We start from the raw sequence: 15079 nt of genomic DNA, 5'->3' as shown, positions 1-15079 counted from the left end.
GAACACATTAGAATAGCTTTTGGAACTTGTAGGATGATAAAAAACAGGATGCAATTTTTGTTACGGAGTCTCTTTAATGTTCCACAGCAAAGCAAGTGACTACATATGGTGGAATATATGAATAAACCTGATTGATTGGCAAATGTCAAACACACAAAGTCAAAATAGGGAGAAAGAGTGAACTTGGAAAATAAAAGTAGGTGCCCGTGGAGAAGGCACAGAGCAGAGGGTGACAAAGTGAGTAGCGCAGAGCAAAGAGGATTCAGCACGGCTGCTAGACAGCGGCGAATCGCGACGGTGTTGGGAAGCCCGCTCTCCTCTGTGGCCCTCGTTGGTAAGCTCTGCCCTCCCTTGCTCTACCGCTCTTCAGCTTCACTTCACGGCTCATGGCAGCCCGGTCACTGCTCTCACTGTCTGGTTAACCCTGACGGGTTATTCACGTATCCTGCATCCCTTGCACCCCCTTTGCACAGCGCTACTCACTTTGTCACCCTCTGCTCTGTGCCTTCTCCATGGGCACCTACTTTGATCACTTTCCAAGTTCACTCTTTTTCACCCTATTTTGACTTTGTGTGTTTTTGACATTTGCCAATCAATCAGGTTTATTCATATATTTATAATCATATGTAGTCACTTGCTTTGCTGTGGAACATTAAGGAGCATTACTTTTTTGGATCATTGTGCCATATATTTATTTCTGTGGTCCTTCTTTACCTTTATGTGCAATACGATATATATTTTTTGTATGAGATTAGTGTTCTTGTCTTGTCAGAGCTTTCTACTGGGTTGTTCACCGAGATGTACTTTATTACAGGTTAGGCAAGATACTAGTGGTCCACCCATGTACTTGGATTTTAATTGTTTTTATGGTTGTCTGTTGACATATTTTGATATACAATAAAGATGTGTTTTTGTGATTATAGTAGAGTGGTGCGGTATCTCTCAGATCCTCCTTTCCTTTGTTGTGTAAATATTTCTCAGTGTGCAAAATGAAAAATGATGGTATATAGCTCAGGCTAGCCATATTCATAGGTGATGGAGGGGTTGAGGGAAAATAAACATTCAGACAAACACCACTAGAGGGCATGGCAGAGTTGGAAGCCTTCCTCATTCTAATTAGTTCCACTTTCATTTCTCAGCTTCACTGTATGATGCAATCTCCCAGTGATACCTTTGTTATTGCTGCAATCATTACATTTTGCCAAGAAGTCATAAGTAGACAACTTACCGAGTTTGGCTAAGTAGGTAGAGGCTATTAAACACTTGCCCAGCGACTCCTCCCTCTTGTAAGGGATGGACCAATGATCTGTGAGCACCCGGCTCTCCAGTTCATAGAGGTTAGTGGTGGGGAACTCAATGGTTTCTCCAGAGCAGTTTCCATTTTCATCATTTTTCTGAAAAAAATAAAATAAATATTTGTAAGCAGAGCTTTATTTTGTTTACTTTATTCAGCAAATGCGTGTGAGCCTTGGCTTTTATGTGCCACAGTAGTGCGACTATTACTGTATGCTCAGGCAGCGATATTAGTGTTCTGATCAGTGCTAGCATTATGGAGTACTACCCAATTTTGAGCTCTAAAGGTGACCAATCAGCAGTCGCCAAAGCTTGAACTGGGTCAAGTCACAAATCGCGTGCGTTCTCCTTTGTAGCCTGTCCAATCACTAACCGAGAAGAAGGTGGGCAGGTTATGAAATCATGTGGCTAATACATGCAGATCAAGCTCTATGCGTGCATACACACATCCAATTTGGATTGTTCAATCACTGACCAATTTTACCCCCTTCATATAGTATGAGAACCAACATTTTTCAAATGCCGTGAACAGATTGTATAGGTAACCATTCATACCGCATGAAGGTGGCAAAATTTGCAAATCAAAATTGGATGTGTGTACGCACCCCATGTCTGTAGACAGCTGTACTTGGTGCTAAATACTGGAAATACTTCACTATGAGGACAGGGATCAGAATACACAGCAAGTTTTCTTTAGGGCTTATTTCCATGATGATATTACATTTTCCATGCGTTTTCGATATGCTAGCTTTTTCATTATTTTAATCAGATTTTTATGAGATTGTTCGCATGCGTCCGATTTTTTATCCCGGACCGGACTACAAAAAACTCATTCAATGTTAACTATTCCATTGACACTGCATTGCTTTCAGTACTGATGCAAATTTTCACAATGTGAATTGCCACTCAGTGGAAATGGGCCCTTAATAACTTTAAAGTGAGAATTATATGGAGGTTGCCATATTTATTTCCTTTTAAAGGACAACTGTAGTGGGAAGAAAATGGAGGCTGCCATATTTATTCCCTTTTAAACAATACCAGTTGCCTGGTAGCCCTGCTGATCAATTTGGCTGCAGTAGTGTCTGAGTAACACCAGAAACGAGCATGCAGTTAATCTTGTCAGATCTGACAAAAATGTCAAAAACACCTGATCTGCTGCATGCTTGTTCAGGGGCTATGGCTAAAAGTATTAGAGGCACAGGATCAGCAGGACAGCCAGGTGACTAGTATTGCTTAAAAGGAAGTAAATATGGCAGCCTCCATATTCCTCTAATTTCAGTTGTCCTTTAAGCATACCAGTTGCCTGGCAGCCCTGCTGATCCTCTGCCTGTAATACTTTCAGCCATAGGCCCTGAACAAGCATGCAGCAGATCAGGCGTTTGACATTATTGTCAGATCTGACAACATTAGCTGCATGCTTGTTTCAGGTGTGTGCTTCAGACACTACTGCAGCCAAATGGACCAGCATGGCTGCTAGGCAACAGGTATTGTCTAAAAGCAAACAAATATGGCAGCCTCCATATCACTCTCACCTCAGGTTTACTTTCACCTCACTATAAAGTCAGTCATGCATGGGCAAAATGAGGACTAATTATACAAAGAGATCATTTCCCCCTGGTTGAAAAAGTATTAAGATTGGCAAATGATTTATATACTGTACCACATTTTAAGATTTAGTCAACCTATGACAGTGTTTCTCAACATTTTATTGGTATGTACCCATTTGAAACCCCTGTACTCACCAGGTACCCCCTAGCATAGTATACATCACAAGTACCCCTTGACAAATATATATTTAATTGTAGTACATGATAATTGGTTCTAAACTATTTCCAGGCATTTACGAATTGCTTTTGATTAGCTGAAATACTCATTTGGTATTGTTTAAATAAGATTTATCATTTTCTAAAACTCTAAATTTGTTATTCTTGATTAACCTCCTTGGCGGTAACCCCGTGTGTGACACGGGGTAAGCCGCCGGAGGGTGCCGCTCAGGCCCTGCTGGGGCGATTTACATAATTTTTTTTTTCTGGACAGCACACCGATCGCCGCCGCCCCGCTCGCCGCTATCCATTGCGGCGCGTCCCCCCCCCCCCCCAGACCCCGTGCGCTGCCTGGCCAATCAGTGCCAGGCAGCGCCGAGGGGTGGATCGGGACTCCCAATGACGTCACGACGTCGGTGACGTCATCCCGCCCAGTCGCCATGGCGACGGGGGAAGCCCTCCAGGAAATCCCGTTCTTGGAACGGGATTTCCTGATCGGAGATCGCCGAAGGCGATCGAAGCGGGCGGGGGGATGCCGCTGAGCAGCGGCTATCATGTAGCGAGCCCTGGGCTCGCTACATGATTTAAAAAAAAAACAAAAAACTGCTGTGCTGCCTCCTGGCGGAATGTTTCATACCGCCAGGAGGGTTAAGTATATCAAGCCCAAGTACCCCCTCGAACCATCAGAAGTACCCCTTGGGGTACGCGTACCACACATTGAGGACATAGGAGCTATGCAACCACTTATCAACATGCAGGCCGAATGACGGAAATGTAACGTGGTTACCGAACTAAAAAAACCTTTGATCAAATTAACATAAATCAGACGTTAAAGTCTAACGGTCGGGCATAAAATCAAAAATCAATTCTCTATTTTTATCTGGTAAACAAGTAAGAAGGATGCTAATCAGACAATCCAAAAGTTAAAATCTCTATTACTTTTCTTGTTTATAAATGATCATTCCCCAGTTTACCTGACTCTTATTTGGTACGTTGCCGCACAAAGGAAGTTGCAGGGCATGCTGGGTTGTCTTTTTTTGCTTCTTTATTTCCCCTCAGACTTAACTAATGTACAGAAGCAAAAAAAAAAAAAAAAAAAAAGGACAACCCAGCATGCCCTGCAACTTCCTTTTTGCAGCAACGTTCCAAATAAGAGTCGGGTATCATTTATAAAAAAGAAAAGCAATAAAGATTTTAACTTTTGGATTGCCCGATTAGCATCCTTATTACTTGTTTACCAGATAAAAATAAAGAATTGATTTTTGATGTTATGCCCGACAGTTACACTTTTATTGCTCTGATATATGGTAGAGAAAAGATTACTGGCAAGTTCAATCAAGGTGACCTAATGTATTGTTAAATTAACAACAAAAAACTGTATTCAGCAAACTTTAGAAAATACTGAAGCCGAAGGAGGAAAGAGGTCAATAATGAAAGTCTATAAATTTTGTAAGGACAGAATTCTTTTATATGGTAGAGTGGAAGGCTTGCTGGAACATTGGTCCTCTCACATAATACATGTCCCAGGCTGGACAGGCTGCTGTGGTTTATCTTGGACCTCTGACAGGCCTCACATGAATGAGAGTCTTTGCTGCACACAGGAGGTCTGTCACAGCCACAAAGGTTCCCAGAAGACAGAAAAGAAACTACACTACAAACAAGCCATAAGCTGAACTTGTGACTTCTACATACTGATAGACATGCAAGATCGGGGGGGGGGGGGGGGGGGGGGGGTTGCCAAGAACTACCTTAGCTACTTGAATGTAAGCCAAGATTTTCTTTTTTTTGGCTAAAAAATTACCTCATGCTATATCTCAGTTTATGTTTTGTTCAAACCAGTGCCTGACATGCAGCTACTGCTGACGACCTGTAATAAACAAAAGTGAAAATGCACAAGAGAGCATTTTTACTCCTCTTTCAGCTGTTTGAGGCAGAGGATGCCCCTCAGCAGTAAATTAGTAATTTCGGAGCAGCCTGGCAGAGGCAGTTATAGCTACCAATCCTGTGCTCCCACCACTGGGCTACTTACTGAACTGCCATGTCAGGCAGGGTGAGAGGAGGGAAGCACTGGCAACCACGTGTGACCGGCAGGGTAAAAGAGGAGGGAAGCAGTGGCAACCACGTGTGAGTAGGCAGGGTGATAGAGGAGGGAAGCACTGGCAACCATGTGTAAGCAGGCAAGGTGGAAGAGTGAGGCAGGCAATGGCAGCCACATGTGACCAGGCAGGGTGAAAGAGGAGAGAAGCGCTGGCAACCACGTGTGACTGGCAGCGTGAAGGAGGAGGGAAACACTCTGCACACCTTACTTCGGTATATTAAAGGGAGATACTTTGCAGTTGAAATAGGATGAGAGGCGAGAGACACCAGCAACTTCAGGGCTGGAATCAATACCGGTGACAGGATTGGCTTGAGGAAGAAAGTGGTGGTGGGACTAATGGCGCAACCAGCATTTGGATGGGGAAATAGTGGGGCAAGTATAGGTCATCCTAGGTATAAGTCAAAAGTACCGTATTTGTCGCTGTAGAAGACGCACTTTTTCTCACCCAAAAATGGGGAGAAAAAGTCCCTGCGTCTTGTACGGCAAAGGCAGGGAATCCCCGACTTAACGCCCGCCGATAGAGAACCACTGACCCGCCGCCGTCGGGGATTCCCTGCCTTTGTGCCTGCCTGAGTCTCCTGGCCCCCCGGATTGAGTGTCAATAGCGGCGGCAACGTACCTTCGGCAGGCTCCCGCGCTGATCCTAGATCATTGTGCTGCCCCCCGCTAGCCTCCTCTGCCTCCCCCCTCCGTATCTGCCCCCCCCCCCCCGGGTGTAGGAATAAGTAGCGGTAGCTTGCCTCCGCAATGCGCCCGCGATGACTGCAGACATCAGTCTTCCCGGCACTTCTCTCTCTAGTGACCGGCTTTGAACTGCACGTCATCAGTTCAAAGCCGGTCAGTAGAGCGAGAAGTGCCGGGAAGACGGATGTCTGCAGTCATCGCGGGCGCATTGCGGAGGTAAGCTACCGCTACTTATTCCTACACCTGGGGGGCCAGATACGGAGGGGGGAGGCAGAGGAAATCTTAAAATTTAAAACATATACAAATAAGAGGTGCGTAGCTTCCTGAGTAAAATGAGCCATTACTTCTCTCCTATGTCGCTGTCAGTTACAGTAAGTAGTAGAAATCTAACAGAACGGACAGGTTTTGGGCTAGTCCATGTCTCCATAGGGGATTCTCAGCATGGCCTTTATTCTTTATAAATACATTCCCTGAAAAAGATTTATACAAAGATGCTGGCCAGCCTCCCTGCTCCCCGTATACCTTTTTGGCAGTTGGACGGAGCAACTGCCATTTACTAAGTGCATTTTAAAAACAAAGAAATCCCTGTGAACCCCCCCCCCCCCCCCCATGAGGAGATGGGCTACCAATGTACTTCTTAATTGTATATGCTTACATATAGTTTAAATGTTCAGATTTTTGTGACAGAGTTCCTTTAACAAAACCAGTCAATAAGATTAGCTGGCAATGCACTCTAAGGGGCCTGGGCACACATGCACACTTCCTGGCATTTTTTTCAGCAAGACATTCTTACAGACTGATATGTATTACTGAAAAATGCAGCCTCAAATGTGCTAAAACCCTTATTCACCCTCCCTGTCGGTCTATTAAAACCGCCAGGGGGTAGCGCAGCACTTTAATTAGCCTAGCACTAGCTACATCATAGCCACTGTGCAGCGGCATCCCCCCACCCCGCCCGATCGCCTCCGGCGATCAGAGCAAACAGGAAATCCCGTTCAGAACGGGATTTCCTGTTTGGCTTCCCCCGTTGCCATGGCGATGATCGGGATGACGTCACCGGCGTCGGAGGGAGTCCCGATCCACCCCATAGCGCAGCCTGATGGTGATTGGCCAGGCTGCGCAAGGGGGCTGGGGGGGTGCCCTCTAATGTGGCGGGTAGCGGCGAATCAGCGCAGAGGGGCGGCGATCGGAACAAACACGCAGCTAGTAAAGTGCTAGCTACGTGTAACAAAGTAAAAAGTGAGCAAATCGGCCCACCAAGGGCTGAGCTATCCACCACGGCGGCTTAGCCCGAGCTCAGCTTGGGCTTACCGCTGAGGAGGTTAAAGTGAACCTGGTGTGAAAATAAACTGATAAGAAACAATTGTGTTTTCCTCTTACTCCTCAAAATGTATTTATTTATTTTTAGATATCCCATAGTTTTGTTTTATATTTAAACATTTACAAAAGTATATTGAATGTTTTATTGCCTATGCTCAATGGCAGTCTATTAAGTGTCCCAAAGTTAAAATACATGAACTATTGACCTTTTTCGATCTCTTCCCTTCAATCAGAAGTTATATTTTGCCAAGAAAACTTTTATGGCTGTAATTTGCTTATCGGTGATGTTCACTATATCCCTGAAAAGGTACCGACTAGACAGAAGCGGTCACTTGCATGCCTAAAAATTAACTTGTTCGGGCAGCAAAATGAAACCAGAACAGCCTAGTTATTCGCCTCAGGTGCACTTTAAGGGTAATCCACTAGTTTTTTTTTTTATTGTAATATACATTCCCTCTATTAGAGTGCCTATTAAAGGTTATCTCTTCATAGTAATGGCCTTTATTATTGCCCCCCAATTAGCACTCACTATTATTAGTCAATCAATTATAGTGCCCATTATTAAAAATTCTTGTAATCATAGTTCCCTCAGATATAGTTGGCGCTATTGTGCAAATTTCATTGCAGTGGTGGCTCTGTTCATTATAGCGTCCCTCTGTAGTCCTTTCTTCATTGATTTCCTCCACTTATAATACCCCACTGCCAGCCACAATGCAGAGCCATGCATGTAGAGGAGTGCCCTGGATAGTGACAGTCAGCTCTGCACACTCCAGATCTCAAGTCCTGCTCCAGCTTGCGCACACTGCTGTAAGTCTTAGGTACAAAGATCTTTCAGAGATGCGCACAATAACCCCCTGCATCCCATTACAGGATGGGACTGTAAACAGGAGCTTAGACAGAAAATGACACAGCTTACTCTTCAAACACCCAACTTTGGCTGGGGAAGGCGTGGTGTCACTGGAATCCGAGACCGCCTACATGAAACTATCCTCTAGGACTAGGTACTGAAGTCTAGTGCTGACAACAGCCAATGCAGTCTATTTACATACACCACTACACATTCATTCATTTATTGTATTTATAAAGCGCCAACAGATTATGCATCACTGTGACTGAATCTGCTGTTAAATCCATAACGCAAACTCTGACCGATCAACCGATTTCCATCCAAAATCGATCGATCCCATGGATCTGTCTCGGCGGCAAATTTCTCTCGATCGCCAGCGGGTCGGGAGCACATCGATAGCAACATTCGATTGGCCGACAAAGCAATACATTACCTCTCAGTCGACGCGAAACCCCGGTGTCCCTTCTCCGGCTGGCCATCTTCTCTTCACTTCTCGTCCTGTCAGGGGAAGTTCAAACAGAGCGCCCTCTACTGTTTGAACTTCTGCTGGTCACAGGACGTGACAGGAAGTAAAGAGAAATTGCCCAGCGCGGACAGATGAAACAGCGGGGACTGGCGCCGGAGGGAGAGGTAATGTATTGCTGGGAGCGGCGGGCAGCGGCAGCTCCACAGAATGTGAATCGATTTCTTACTGAGATAATTCTAAATCTGTGTGCAGTGTATGGGCAGCCAATAGATCCCTCTGATCAGATTACATCAGAGGGATCTGTTAGTCGATCTCGTGGCATTCAACCAGTGTATGGCAGCCTTAACTACTGCTCCCTTTATCTATATAGCCTCTCCATTCATTTCAGTAGAGAGGTCCTTCACAGTCTTATGCTAGGTACACACCATACAATTTTCTGTTAGATTTTCTCTTAGATATACCTGCCAGATATGTTGTAGGTAAATCTAACAGAAAATTGTATGGTGTGTACCTAGCATAAAGCCTCATCTACACGGTGCAATTTTCCATCAGATAGACAGATTTATTAGATAGATCTAATAAGAAAGTGCACGTATGTAGACGTCTAAATTGTTTCAGATCAATTTTGCGATAGGCTTTGCTTTGATAAGTACCCAAAATCTATTGCAAAATCTAACACAATCCGATTGGACCAGCTGGAAATTATCTAATAGATTCGTCTAATAGATCCGATCTGATGGAAAATTGTACCATGTAGATGAACCTAAACTGAGAGGGATATGGATGTTTCCTTTTAAACAATACCAGTTTCCTGGCAGTCCTGCTGATCTCTTTCACTGCAGTAGTGGTTGAATCACACACCTGAAACAAGCATGCAGCTAATCCAGTCTGACTTCAGTCAGAGCACCTGATCTGCATGCTTGTTCAGGGGCTGTGGCTAAAAGTATTAGAGAGACAGGATCAGCAGGAGAGTCAGGAAACTGGTTTTATTTTAAAAGGAAAAATCCATATCCTTCTCAGTTTAGGTTCCCTTTAAGTCTGTAGATCATGAGCCAACATAGGCGGAGTTAATCACTAGACAGCACGTTGGCTACTGCGAATGCTTGGCTGCAGTAACTGCAGAGGCTTACGGTAATTCTCATGCCAGGAAAACCTGTTGCTCCGTATGTCATCTTGATCAGTGAAATACACACAGAAGCCCAATCTGTGTCCGTCCAGTGTATGAAAAGCAACTTTCGTACAGAAACACATTAACAGCACTGAAGTCATCCAATAAACACTTAAAGTGGATCTGAACTCTTGCACAGGACAGAAGGAAAACATAGAAACGCACCCTGTATGAATTTAGAGAGAGTTTAGCCTGTCTAATTCCCTCTCATCTGTGACTAATCAAACCACCGTAATTTGATCGCTCAGCTTTGTCAGCTCAGCAATCTCCTCTGCCAGGGTAGAGCAGCTAATTTGTAAACACAACATGTCTGCCAACATGAAAAGCAGGAAGTTGGAACACTACAGATTTATTGCAGGATTTGTATCAGCTGTAGCAAAAATGTTTTATTTAAAAGGTTATTATGCTGTTGCTGACCTTTTAGAGCAGAGGAGAAGTTCTAAATTCAGGCCCGCTTTCAAATCCGGATGCATTGCATTAGAGGTAAAGTAAGCCAGCGATTGGCTAGAGCTACAGGCATTACTATACTGAGGGTAAGCCTCTAATTTCCAGTCTTACATATCAGCAAGTCACATCTCTGAAGCACCAATACACCAAACCTAAAACCGACCTGCAGGTGAATGAATGTCTATCGGTCAATGTCAGGTGCAGCCATTCTCATGTGGGTGTTGCACTGCCCCATTCCTGCTTGAAGAGGAGCGCAGACATGAACCTCTAGAGCAGGGGTATCAAACTCAAATACAAAGAGGGCCAAAATTGAGCTCTGGAACTGAACTGCGGGCCAACTTCAATGTTTAATGCCACCTCTTGCACTTATAACGTTCCCTGGTGTCTAACAGCCCCCCTCCATCCCCTATACAGTTTCCTGGTATCTAGTACCCCCTTCCTTTATACGGTTCCCTGGCGTCTAGTGCCCCCTCCCTCTTCTATACAGTTCCCTGGTACATAGTGCTTTCCCCCTCCTCATATGGCTTTCCTGATGATCTAGGGCAGGCATGGGCAAACTCTGCCCTCCAGCTGTTATGGAACTACAAGTCCCACAATGCATTGCAGGAGTCTGACAGCCACAGTCATGACTCATAAAGGCAAATGCATTGTGGGACTTTTAGTTCCGTAAAAGCTGGAGGGCCGAGTTTGCCCATGCCTGATCTAGGGCTTACCTTCCAATATATCTTCTCTGGTGGTCCTAAGTGGGCCAAACATAATGCAAAATGGGAAAACCACCTGAAGGCCAAATCTGATGGCTCCGAGGGCCAGATTTGGCCCACAGGCCGGAGTTTGACATGTATGTTCTAGAGCTCAACATTTTATTGGTATGTACCCCTTTTAAAACCCTGTACTCACCAACTGTATAAGCAGACAGAGGCGCCAAAAGGATACATTTTAAAACTTTTAAAATAAGAGGAGGCAGAGGTGGACTTACCTCCTCCAAGCAGACACACACGCATGTTGTGTATATTCAAAACAACAAAAATGTAATTATATACTCCAGAAAGTGTAAGTGCAATGCGTTTCGTGGGCATCTCCCGCTTCATCAGGCAATAGAAACGGAGCATGAAACTCTAATAGGTCTGGTGCAAAGCTCAGCGCCTCTGCCTATTTGAGTTTTATGCTCCGTTTCTATTGCCTGATGAAGCGGGAGATGCCCGTGAAACGTGTTGCACTTTCTGGAGTATATAATCACATTTTTGTTGTTTTGAATATATACAACACTCGTGTGTGTCTGTTTAGGGGAGGTAAGTCCACATCTGCCTCCTCTCATTTTAAACATTTTAGATTTTATCCTTCTGGCCCCTCTGTCTGCTAATACAGTTCCTGAGTCCACCCTTGGTGGAGGGGTGTTGCCCCTTATTTCCTATCTACAGAGAGTGACTTCTTAATCCTGAGTGGGGACAGGTCTAATCTCCTCACTTGCTGATATAGTGGTTACCTCGATGGTAACCAATGTTTGGGAGTATAAATAGGTACTTGCTTGTCATTTCCACATACCAGTATATACTACACTATATTGGGCTCTCGGTGTCTCTATTCGCTGTACTCACCAAGTACACCCTAGCATAGTAAACATTGCAAGTACTCCTTGACAAATATATATTTAATCGTAGTACATGATAATTGGTTCTAAACAATTTCCAAGCATTTACTATTGCTTTTGATTAGTTAAAACACTAATTTAGTGTTTAAATAAGTATCATTTTTTAAAACTCTAAATTTGTTATTCTTGATTAAGTATACCCAGCCTGAGTACCCCCTGAAACCATCAGAAGTACTACCGGGGTACGCGTACCACATGTTGAGAACCTAGGCTCTAGAGGGTCCGGTGCAGCAGTATTGGTCTGGAGGAAGACATGGGCCTCTTAGACAAGTATCTCATTTTTTTGCTTTAGGTTCACCTCGGGTTCTCGGAAGAGCGAGAACTTTCAGGAAAGACAAACTAAGCCACCAGCACTTCACTTTCTACCCTTATCTAATACTTTGGCTGTGTAAAAGGAGTTGTTAACATTTCTAACAGGCCTCATCAGACAGATCAGGATGTATTATTCATAATGATGTGAGTTTACAGCAGACATCCGCTGATCTGCAATGTTCCCGGGGCCAGCTGAAGGAGAGGAGAGAAGGCTATTATCCCTCCTCTAATTTGCACAGATATCCTATTGATTAATTCACAGTCGCCTTCGTTAAGCCCGGCTCCCCGCCATTCTCGCAGCTGGAGAAACAGAGTGCCAGTGTGAGAAATCACACAGCCCCAGACAGCGAGGGGAAGAGCAGCGAGGTCGCTGTAAAGCAATTGTGTGTTTTGCTGCGTTTCTCAGAGAGACGTACCCATCCAGGAAGTCATGTGACCAGCCTGTATGCTAATGTGCACTCTACAGAGACACTCCGCTGTAATGGGGAGACCACAACAGAGCCCAAAACTGAAAACTGCACATGAGGCAGATGCCTCACATAATAAGGGACTTTCCTGAACAAAACAGAACATTGAAACATATTAAAAGCACCACTGCAGTGTTCTCCCCAGAAATATTTTCCAGCCGGGTGGCATGGAAAAGTAGCCGGGTGGTGAAGTAAGGTCACAATGCTTGCTACTGGGTTGTCTGGCGATCAGCAAAGAGCTGGAAAATCCCCTGAAAAGCAGTCCAGTGTGAATGGGGCCTTAGTGCCATAGCCCCATCATCACATGTATCACTGTGACAATGACCAGACATCATTCACCACGCATGCTATGTACATGACTCCTGCTGCTGTACACACACTAGGAGCAGGAGAACAGTGCCGACTAAAGCTGATCACACAGGCAGACACCAGGGGTGGTGAGAACCCCAGAGGGGAATTTAGCACAAATAAGGCTAACTTAATTTGTGAGCATACAAGTTAGATTTTCTTTATAATGCTTAGTGCATACAATGCAATTTTCATTCAGATTGGTGTTAAAATTGATTATTTCCGACAGGTCTGATCTGATTTTTGATTGTTTTTCTGATCGATTTTGTATAGAAGTGATCAGAACAACGAGTGGAAATCAGATTGGACCTGTCGGAAATAATCAAATTGACCGTTAATCTGACAGAAAATTGCATCGTTGTGTACTAAGCATAACAGCTGAGACAAGACAGCTAAACTAAACATTTAGCCATTGATGTGCAGATTGCGAAAGCTGGATGTTGCAACGATTTAACTGAACAATCAGAGAAAGACATTTGGTAGTTTGTGATAGAGTGCAGGGACAGCAGTGTTATGTGTATGTAGTGAGACAGGAGCCAGAGTTAATGCCAAGTACCAGGCTCCTCTTGCAGCTGGCTGTAAACTGCTTATTTATCTATCATGACATCTTTTGCAGTGTTTAATGGGGTATATTTCGAAAGTGTTGTGAATTCTTAATGCTTGAACTAATTTAGAGTAAATAAACTTTTTGATGTGTTAATGAGTCCACGCTTTAAAGCTTATTTGATGAATGAAAGGGGGTAGGGGGCCTTGTACTTCTGCACTGATAAGGAGAGGAGGAGGGGAGCTATTGCCCAGTGCCCACTGCAGTGGCCGGGGAGATAAATGATTTACCAGAAGGAATAGAGCCATGCAATTCAAGACCTCTCTGCTCCTTCTGTGTAGTAAGGCCGCTCACCAGCTCCTTCATAGTTCCCGCAGTTCCGGCTCATCCGCGCTGTGCTCAGTTCTTGTGCTTTCCCCGCCCCTCCACCACGCTGATAGGAAGGAGGGGAGGAGGAGAGGGGGAAGGCTGCAAACTGCTCTGACAGAGTGCTGCTGTGTTAACGTGAACATCCAAAAGTTTCAGCCTTGCAAAAGGCTATGTAAATAATCCGGGTGGTCAAATGAATCACCTGGGCGGCCAAATGATTCACCCGGGCGGCGCGCCCACTTGAAAGGCTCTGGGGAGATCACTGCACTGCAGACATAAATGTACACATACATATACACAAAAGTTCCCCCTCAATGTGTGTCGGTCATCAGGATCTAACTGTATCCTGTGGGTGATGCTGAACAGCCCCAATGCCTTACAGATGCATTGCTAGGCAACAGCCAAGCAACACATTCTGTGTCTATGAAGAGAAGAGGTGAGGGCTCCAGGAATGAAGGAGCAGCTTCTGTGAGCGGGGTAAGAAGGGGAACAATGGACTCTGACACCAACTGTCCCTAAAAGACCCAGCATGCCAGACCATTATAGGACCACTATTGTGAAAAAAAGTGTAAAATTTAAAACTGTATACATATAGAATATATATTTTCCCATAGATGAATATGCAGTTTAAATCACTTTTTTTCCCCCTATGTTGCTGTCACTTACAGCAGGCAGTAAACCGCTGACAGATTTTGGAGTAGTCCATTTCCTCATGGGGGATTCTCAGTATTTTCCAGGGCTGTGGAGTCGGTACAAAAATCACCAGACTCCAAGTCCCAACTGCTCGGTATATGAAACCACTGACTCAAACTCCAGGTACCCAAAATTGTTTTGACTCCTCGACTCCACAGCCCTTGCAGGATTATGGAGTGGGTTCAAAATCATCCGACTCCCATTAGACAACCTTGACAAGTTGAATTTCATTTGGGATGTCAGGTCTACGTACTGTGATCACGTAAGCTCGAGAGCTCTGGTACCTATAGCTCAATCCTCAGGCCAACCTGGGAATATTTTATGTGTGTGCAATCATTCTGTTGATGGCTTATGATCTCTGTCAACTATATGTGTGCTTGCAACCTGTTATACCCTTGCTGTTTGGATCTTCAATACTATAAACGGATTTGCCTGCAGGTAGTAGGCAGGACCTGACCATCCAATTGTGACATGCTCAGGTCGGTGTTCCTCTGTCCTCAGGAACAGCAGCAGGAATGTAAAAAGAAGAAACCCGGCACAGTCTTCAAGTTTGTATTAAACTCTTTTATTTAAGGCATAGCAGAAAAGCAGCATAGGGCAAGCAGTAACAAT

At 44.5% G+C, this 15079-nt stretch overlaps 1 protein-coding gene across 3 annotated transcripts in view; it reads right to left on the bottom strand.

The window, feature by feature from the left end:
* Window positions 1–15079, bottom strand: part of USP24 (ubiquitin specific peptidase 24) — a 273414-nt gene that overhangs the window by 175019 nt on the left and 83316 nt on the right. For all 3 annotated transcript variants that reach the window (XM_068239422.1, XM_068239420.1, XM_068239421.1), the window contains exon 2: window positions 1229–1394. In XM_068239422.1, the coding sequence (XP_068095523.1) occupies window positions 1229–1394 (166 nt within the window). The remainder of the gene's footprint in view (window positions 1–1228; window positions 1395–15079) is intronic.

Source organism: Hyperolius riggenbachi, chromosome 6, assembly GCF_040937935.1.
Source record: "Hyperolius riggenbachi isolate aHypRig1 chromosome 6, aHypRig1.pri, whole genome shotgun sequence".
NCBI classification, from domain to species: Eukaryota; Metazoa; Chordata; class Amphibia; order Anura; family Hyperoliidae; genus Hyperolius; species Hyperolius riggenbachi.
Note: the sequence above shows the minus strand (reverse complement) of the source record. Positions and strands in the feature narration are given on the sequence as shown.